The 8,938-nt window shown below is 43.8% G+C and overlaps 1 protein-coding gene across 1 annotated transcript; it reads left to right on the top strand.

Moving 5' to 3' along the window:
• Positions 1–208: 208 nt before the first annotated feature.
• On the top strand, positions 209–8,938 carry gpr137bb (G protein-coupled receptor 137Bb). The gene is made up of 7 exons (XM_030048982.1): positions 209–676; positions 2,751–2,800; positions 4,830–5,052; positions 5,262–5,411; positions 6,518–6,646; positions 7,812–7,933; positions 8,824–8,938. Exons 1-7 carry the CDS (start codon positions 230–232, stop codon positions 8,936–8,938), a joined length of 1,236 nt encoding a protein of 411 aa, XP_029904842.1. The 5' UTR covers positions 209–229.

Raw genomic sequence — 8,938 nt, 5'->3', positions numbered from 1 at the left:
CCTCCTCCTGCTCCATCTCTCTCTCTCTCTGACTCAGTGTGTCTGGAGGAGAAGCTGAATGGAGGGGAGGGATCCGTCTGACAAGCCGCGACACACTCCTACTGCCTGAGAAGAAGAAGAAGGAGGAGAAGAAGGAGAAGAGGAGGAAGGAGAAGAAAAAAAGAGGCTTCTTGCTGCTTCTTTAATCCCGTCCCTCCCTCTCTCCTCGCTCCCCTGGGGAACAGAGGGGATGAATGGGGAGGCGATGGAGGGAAACCCGGCAGAGGAGCAGCGTGAGGTGTCGGCAGCAGGAGGAGGAGGAGGAGGAGGAGGAGCAGCGGCAGCCGGTAACAGCTCCCACCTCCCCCCACCTCCCACCATCACACCGGCCATCCCCCCCTACGTGAAGCTGGGCCTGACCATCGCCTACACCGTCTTCTACTCGCTGCTGTTCGCCTTCGTGTACGCGCAGCTGTGGCTGGTGCTGCGCTACCGCCACAAGCGCTTCAGCTACCAGACGGCCTTCCTGTTCCTGTGTCTGCTGTGGGCCGCCCTGCGCGCCCTCCTCTTCTCCTTCTACTTCCGGGACTGCGTGACGGCCAACGCGCTCGGACCCTTCGCCTTCTGGCTGCTCTACTGCTTCCCCGTCTGCCTGCAGTTCTTCACCCTGAGCCTCATGAACCTCTACTGCGCACAGGTGAGGCCTCCACCGCCGCTCCTGCCGGTGATGCCGGGCAGGGCCGGATCACAGGACCAGGGGGGGCCCGAACCTCACCTGGGCCCCCCCTCCTCCACCACATCCACACTGACTGAAATGATGAAAATGCACACAAACAGAACTAAACAGGGTCTCGTTAGCTTGTCACGATACTTGGGGCCAATTCGATATGTGTTGCAATTTGAAATGACTATTTATTGTGATTTTGATGTTTTGAATCCTCCTCTAGTTTGTGTGTGTAAAGTCTGATGAGGCTGTGATTCTCCTAGAGGTCACTAGAGGTCATTTTCTCCAGTGACGTCCAGTTGGACAAAAGTCTGTGCCTGCAGTGAAATGGCTGCTATGGGGGCCAACATCATCACACAGGAATCAAATGTGGCTCATTGAATCCACAAGAGTCTCAGCTTTCCAGTCAAAGCCAACTGATGCAGCTCCAAGACTGTTTAGGCCCCAGTCTGCACACACACACCATTTTACAACAGGCCACAAGAACACATGTGGACTGCAGGCTTTGGGGCCCAAACTGCATGGGATTAGCAGAAGGTGGGCGTGTCTGCAGAGGGGAGAGAACCCATTTTCATTCACACAGCTGGAGGTCAGAGGTCAAGGGACCAACTTAAAAATGACAAAAATCGCAATTAATCATAATATCGAATCGCAACGCTTAAGAACCGCAATACATACAAAATCCGCACCAAAGTATCGTTATAGTATTGAATCTGAAGATAAACATATCAACCCAGACCTGCTGGCTAACACCAGAAAAAGGATGATAAAGTTATAGACACTGCTGTCAGCACTGTGCTACATAAATTCAAACTAAAATGACAAAAGCAGAGCAACGTCGTGGCTGCAGGCATTTCTGACGGGAAGATGTTCCTCGGCTAAAGTTTAAATTATCAGCTCCCCAGTCAGTTGGTAAAAATTAGTCCAACTTCATCGACTCAATCTTTCATCCAATTGAGCCCTTTAATCAACACTGACCGACTGGCGGGCTGGGTTAGCCTGATTTGCAGCAGCTCTGTAAACCGGGTAACGCAGCTACTTCTCGACTGGTGAGTGGGGTTCAAATCCCTCTGTCTGCAGAAATCGGCAAACACACGGGCAATTTCAGAGTAAACAATGAAATGGAACGGCCATTCAGAAACTCGGGTCTTGAGAGAACTCTTTGAGAATTTTCGAGAACTTACGAGAACCCGTCAAGAACATGAGCTACTATGAACTGTTGTTGCTGTCGCAGCTGTAGTGAATGTTTGTGCTCAGAAATGGTGCAAACCTACCGCCTGACCACTGAGCTGCACTAGCAAACGCCCTGAATGGACGAAGACAATTTTCATTTTGTGCTAACTGTTCCTTTAATTAATTCACAATCGCCAATTTAAAAAAACAAAAAAAAAACAAAAAAAAACTGACTTTTCCAACTTTTTGTCTTTTCCAAGTTTTTTTTTTGGATCACCCCTGTGCGTTAAATTGATGGTGACGATATGACTCCTGGCCACTGGAGGCAGCACTGAGCCGGTTGAGTCAGTTTTTAAGTTTTATTTCCGGTCATTCTGGGCGCAGCACTCATCACCTGTCACCTGTCGTTCAACAAAAAAACAAATGTAACTTCCATATAAGGCATCCTGGTAAATATAGTACCATAATAATAATAATTAGGCTGAAAATGACGGCTGCTTTTATTTGGTTCACTTCACTACTGATTAGAGGCCTTTGACAGGGTTCAACAGAAATGTATTTGTATAATAAATAAATGAATGATTTTACACAGTCTCGTCAATAATATCTTTTGTCTGTGAAAACAAAGAAAAAAAAAGAACGGATGCAGATGCTCTTTAGTCACTTTGTAAAGTACGAGTCATTAGTTTTAATCGACGACCCTGTAAAAGTTGCCGTTAATAGATTTTGGTTATTGGAGCCGTAAAAACGTATTATTTCCCCTTTAATTTCCTGCCAGTTGACAAACAGCAACATTAAATCATCCAACTGTGTGTGTGTGTGTGTGTGTGTTTGTGTTGTGTGTGTAATCGACCTCTCTTGCACCTCCTCACAGGTGTACTTCAAGGCGAAGTCCAAGTTCACACCAGCGCTCCTGAAGTACAGGTACCTGCTAATCAAACAACATCAGCGTTTTACTGCTGAAGAGTTTCACTTCCAAACCAAACATCTGACATTTCCAAATATTTAAAGATTCATAATGAAAGTAAAACTCATGGGGCCAGAGTCCCTAAACCTGTTATTTGGGGATTTAGCATTGCGTAAGAGGCGTTCCCCCGCAAAAGTTGCTATCTTGCACACCTGCCGTTATCCGTAAATCACCTGTGCTACCCGTTATATTATGCATAGGTGGTGGTTTGGGTGTTACGCCAGTTACACCAATCAGTGTGCCAGGTGCCATTGCCATTAAGAGCAGGCTACACTATCCCAAATCCTCAAACCAAAACCCGTGATGGAGAGAGGAAGGTCGCGATTTAGTACTATTTACTACTATAACTGAGGCTAAAGCAAGGTGGCTTTTCATTCGGGAGGTGGAGCGGCATGTGCACGTCCACATGTGTCCAAGTGGACGTGCATTGAAGTCGCCTGGGCGCGCTCTTGTAAAAGCCCAAATGGGATAGCGGGTGGTTTTGAGGACCCGCTATATGCTTTCCCTAAAGTGTGTGCTCAAGATAGCAATTGTAGAGAAAGCGCATAAACACGCCCACGGACACACCTCCAGGTGCAGATAACAGAGTTGGCATATATAGCAGGTAGTGTGGGCGCAAGATACCGTTTAGGGATGGAAGCTGCTAAATGCGCAATTCATGGGTAGCGGGTAGTGGCAACGGGTAGCGCAGTGTGAAAGATAGGGCCCATGGTGCAATATGGGAAATACAAGTTACTTGTTCCTATAAAACCGATTTTCCCTGATTTTTTTTGGACTTCCTACAAGCACATGGTGGCACCTTGAATATTAATTTTTTTTGTTCATATTTTTCATTGAGATGCACATATTTGCATGCCCTGTATATGCACTATAAATTAATATACTTTCTTTTTCATATTCACAAATTCTTTCTCATTTGTACTGCCTGTATTTTATAATGTTTATATTTTTGACTCATGTCAAACTACATAATTCTTTCCCTTTTGGACACTTATTCATTTATTTTTCCCCTTGTTTCAGTCATTTCTCCAGCTGTTTTACACCCTCAGGGCTGTGATCCAGACTTTTTCTTCTTAATCAAATATTTCGACATGTTCCACTGCAAATGCCGGGCGTGTTTAATATCCCATTTGTTCTCTTCCTGTTTACATCATATCATACTTAATATTTTTCTTTGCTGTATCCTTTTACTACTTGCTGCCACAACGGCCCAGTTTCCTGCAAGCATAACTAAAGTGTGTATGAAACAATAATGATGAAATTAAAACAAATAATGCCAAATTTTGGTGAACAATAAGAGCTTTAAGTTCAGCTGAAAAAAAAAAAAAAAAAACACGATTGGATCCTGCAGGTTTTGGACTGACTGCACTGCCTCGCTGCGTCTTTTAGGACTGAGTTTAAACTTTTTTTACTTGTTCACAGGCTCTAAATGGGTTAGGACCGGCCTACAGCACTGATTCTTTGTTGTTTTATAATCCCTCACAACCTCTTAGATCCTCTGTTTTTGTTTTTTTAAAAATACAACTGTCACATAAATAAGAGAATCGTCAGCAAAGCGTTTTTATTTCAGCACCAAAATGATGGAATACCCTACAAAAAAGCTATAAGAGCTGCTCTGTGAACTGAAAACTTACTTATTCAACAATGCTTTCAACTGTCAACACAGCTTTTTTTTTATTCTTTTATTGTTTTCACATATTTCATTGTTTCCTTTGTTGTTTCTATATCTTAATTTGTTTCATCTCCATCTTTTGACATTTGTTTTACTGCCTCTACTCTTTGTTTTCAACTGATTGCTTGGTTTTATTGCCCTTGTTTTAAATCGCCTGTTTTATTCTTGTGTTTTTTCACTTTACTGTAAAACACTTTGAGCTTCACCCCCTGTATGAAAGGTGCTATAAAATATTATTTTTATTACTATTGATGCGTACCTTGTGGCACGGGACTGACTGCCCTGCTTCCTGCTTCCTGCCTCTCCTCGGTCAGACTTCCTCTCTACCTGGTCTTCCTGGCCGTCAGTCTTCTGTTCCTGGTGGTCAACCTGGTCTGCGCTCTGCTGGTCAAGATGACCTCGGCCGACGTCAAGACCATCGTGCTGGTGCGGGTCACCATCAACGACAGCCTGTTCGTGCTCTGCGCCGTCTCGCTGTCCGTCTGCCTCTACAAGGTGGCCAAGATGTCGCTGGCCAATATCTACCTGGAGTCCAAGGTCAGCTGGCAGACCGTTAAAAAAAAAAAAAAAAGTTTCAATTTAAATTATTGGCTTGTTTGTATCTTGCAAGACAAGTTGCCCAATGACATAAAGAAATATGTTAAAGGAAGACTGCAACATTTTGGGGCCAAATCCCCTTCCTCTGACTTACCTGGACTGAAACAAGGGGTGTGTGTGTGTGTGTGTGTGTGTGTGTGCGCGCGCAGGGGACATCGGCATGTCAGGTGACGCTGATCGGCGTCACGGTGGTGCTGCTGTACGCCTCGCGGGCCTGTTACAACCTGGTGGTGCTGGCACTGACCGACATCGAGGCCATCAACTCCTTCGACTACGACTGGTACAACGTCTCCGACCAGGTAAACCTCACCTGACAACACCTCAAAACACAGTATTTTACTGCAGTAGAAGTAGAAGTATTGTTCCTCTGCTGGTATCTGACTGCAGTAGAAGTAGAAGTACTGTTCCTCTGCTGGTATCTGACTGCAGTAGAAGTAGAAGTACTGTTCCTCTGCTGGTATCTGACTGCAGTAGAAGTAGAAGTACTGTTCCTCTGGGGGCGTGGTCAACCTGACAGATCCGTCAGGTTGACCACGCCCCCCGCCGCTCGATGGGGCAAGAGAGAGTCCCAGGTGTGCGAGAGCATGAATTTTCCCTCATCCCGGCTGATCGTATCCTTCGCCCGCTTCCTGATCTCAATTGCCTCCTTAATCCATTTGAGTCTAAATGGTCCTCGCTGCAGTTTTTCATGGTGAAGCTTTTATTGTGAAATTTGTAAAATGACTAAAAGTAGAAGCAACAAAGCAGAAGCAGGCTCGTCTTCTTGTCTTTGCTGACTGAGCTTTTATTGTGAAAGGTTCCACAGTCTGTCACTGATCATTTGTTCTCTGTAATGCAGGGGTCACCAATCATGTGCCATGGAGGGCCGAGAGGCTGCAGGTTTTCATTCCAACCAAGACCTCCACCAGGTGATTTCACTGATTAGCTCCTCCTTTCTGATACAAGGTGAGGTGATCAGTGAAGTCACCTGGTGGAGGTCTTGGTTGGAATGAAAACCTGCAGCCTCTCGGCCCTCCATGGCACATGATTGGTGACCCCTGCTGTAATGGATCTGATTTAAAATGAAGTGAAGGACAAAACACAAGCAGAAAATGGACTTAAAACTTAAGGTACACAAAAAAGCGACTGAAGTACAGTAAATATAAAGGAGTAAATGTAAAAATGTAATTAGTTCCTTCCACCTGTGCAGTTCAGCAGGAACAGCAAAGAGTTTAAAGTTCGGCGTCATCTGAAAATATTTGCTTATAAAGCATTTTTTGGGAACAGAATCGCCTGTTTTGTTGCCTGAAGAACTCAACATGGCATTTTTCATATTTCCCCCTCTAAACACGGATACGCAGCATTCTGCCATTAAACCCAGCAGATTCTGTCTCGGTGCTGACCTTTGACCTCTGTGTGCCTGCAGGCTGACCTGCGCTCGTCGCTGGGAGACGCCGGCTACGTCGTGTTCGGCGTCATCCTGTTCGTCTGGGAGCTGCTGCCCACCTCGCTGGTCGTCTTCTTCTTCAGGGTCCGACGGCCGCCTCAGGACAGGGTCAGTGTGTGTGTGTGTGTGTGTGACCTCTGACCCTTATACAATCATATGTAAAGGTTTTATTTGTAGATGTCTGTCAAAACCGCTGATAGAAAATGAAAATGGTGAAACAAATTGAACAAAAATGCCAGTAAATAAAGAGCAGTCCTGATAAAGAGGCACTGGGGTCAAAATGTGGATGCAAAATTAATAAATTCACTACTGAGCAAAATTAATCTAAAGTCCAGATTCAGTCAGAAGCTTTAGTAGCAATCTATTCATGATGCTGTGTATCGACACTATTATCTTTTTTGTACGTTGTATTTTTTGCATGTTTGCTGACAATTTCGGGAAAAGTGTCTTACATCACAAAAAAACATTTTTTTAAGTCAGCTGCATGAGCTAACGTTGAAGTTTGTCATTTTGTCTAAACTTTATCCAGCTACCAATGAGTCAACTGTAAAAATAAATAAATTAAAAATAAACTAAAAATACATTAAAATTTAAATAAAAAAAATAAAAATAAAAATAAAAATAAAAAACAGCCTGAGATCTGGATCCAAACACAGAAAATGTTTCCTGGCTGCCGGCACAGCAGACACTTACCTTACTTCAATCGAGGCTGTAAGCCGCTAAAGTCGTCGTTTTGTGTAAATTTACTGCTTTGATCTCTGAAAGTCTGAGTTTTTTTCTCAGAATATTACCTCCCTTTCCTCAGCTCTGTATTTTTTTCCTTAATACAACATCATAAATCACATCAGACCTCCAGACTTTTCCTTGCTTTCTCACACCAGCGATCGATCGAGAAACTGAGGGACAAAAACTCACAGACGTGTTGATTTATTTAACGTCACAGAACAAAGTGTGGTATCGCTGGTTCAGTCTCAGTGTTTTAGCTGCTTAACTGATTAGAAAACAGAAAATTAATGGGTGATATTTTCAGTGATCAATGTAATGTGTTGGTCATTTATCAGGTAAAAACAGCAGCATCAGTAAATCACTGAGATTGGCTTGGGCTTTACTTTACTTTACTTTACTTTACAGTTTGTGGACGTATTTTTTTTTATTTATTAAATTTAAAAACTGCTGAATGAATCGGCAAATAAAAACTGATATTAACCTGCAGCCGTGCTCCTGTGTGTGTGTGTGTGTGTGTGTGTGTGTGTGTGTGTGTGTGTGTACACAGAGTGCAGCGGGGATACCGAACCACGTCCTCTCCTCCAGAGGATATTTCTTTGACAACCCTCGGCGGTACGACAGCGATGACGACCTGGCGTGGAGCATCCCCCCCCAGAACGCCTCGGCCAGGTGAGAGCGATAATCACAGGGGTGGGAATCAGCGGGACATGATTCGATTCATGATACCTGAACGTATTGCAATTCATTATTTAATTTCTTATGATTTTGGACAATAAGAAGGCGAATCAAACTTCTAGTGACAATTATGAGTCAGTGAAATTTATTTTGAGCTTTTACCCCACGCACAGCTCTGCTTTGTGTTTGCCAGATTTCTTTTTGTGTCATCTTCAGTTCTTATGATGATTGTGGGCGATTCCCGCAACGCTACCAGAATTAGATGGGTCATAATAACGTTTTTTTTTTTTTTTTTTTTTTTTTTTTTGGGTGGGTGGGGGTGGGGGGTGTGGGGTTTATAACATAAATAATGTTTATCTCCATCGCAAATAAAGTAAAAATGTGCAAAAAATGGGGTGCAGGAACGCTGCATGGGTCCTCAAGCTGCTGTTTGGAGAGAGTTGCATCAATGGAAAATATAAATATATGTTTAAATAAAAATATTCCAAAAAGTACAAGTGCACAAAAAGTTGTTCAGTTAAAGAAATATGTAATTAGAGGAAATGTAATTAGTTACATCTGCCTGTAATGAACACGAGTTATCCCAAACATGGAGCCCTTTCACAGGAACTATATTTCACATTTTTTCCCATATTTTAGATGAGATGTTTCCCTCTTTTTAATGATAAAAAAGACAAAAGCATCATGGGATGTTTTTTAGTTCAGCTCTCCGCCCGTCGTCCTCTTGCATGGCACTGGGCTAAAGTCTGTACCGCACCTGCAATATTCAGAAAAAAAGCTCTGTTGTATGGATAATGACAGTTTAAAATAATAAACTAAAATAATAAATGCGTTGTCAGGTGAGCAGCCATGCGCTCTAACCTCGCTCTCTGCTGTTTCCTCAGTTTGTCGTCCGACTGCTACGACTGGGGCAGCCGCCACAGCAGCTTCACGGTTCACACCAACAGCGACGAGCAGCGACTGACCGCCACCTGCACCACGGCAGAGCTCTACCCATAA

This window comes from Myripristis murdjan, chromosome 1 (genome assembly GCF_902150065.1).
Source record: "Myripristis murdjan chromosome 1, fMyrMur1.1, whole genome shotgun sequence".
NCBI lineage: Eukaryota > Metazoa > Chordata > Actinopteri > Holocentriformes > Holocentridae > Myripristis > Myripristis murdjan.
Note: the sequence above shows the minus strand (reverse complement) of the source record. Positions and strands in the feature narration are given on the sequence as shown.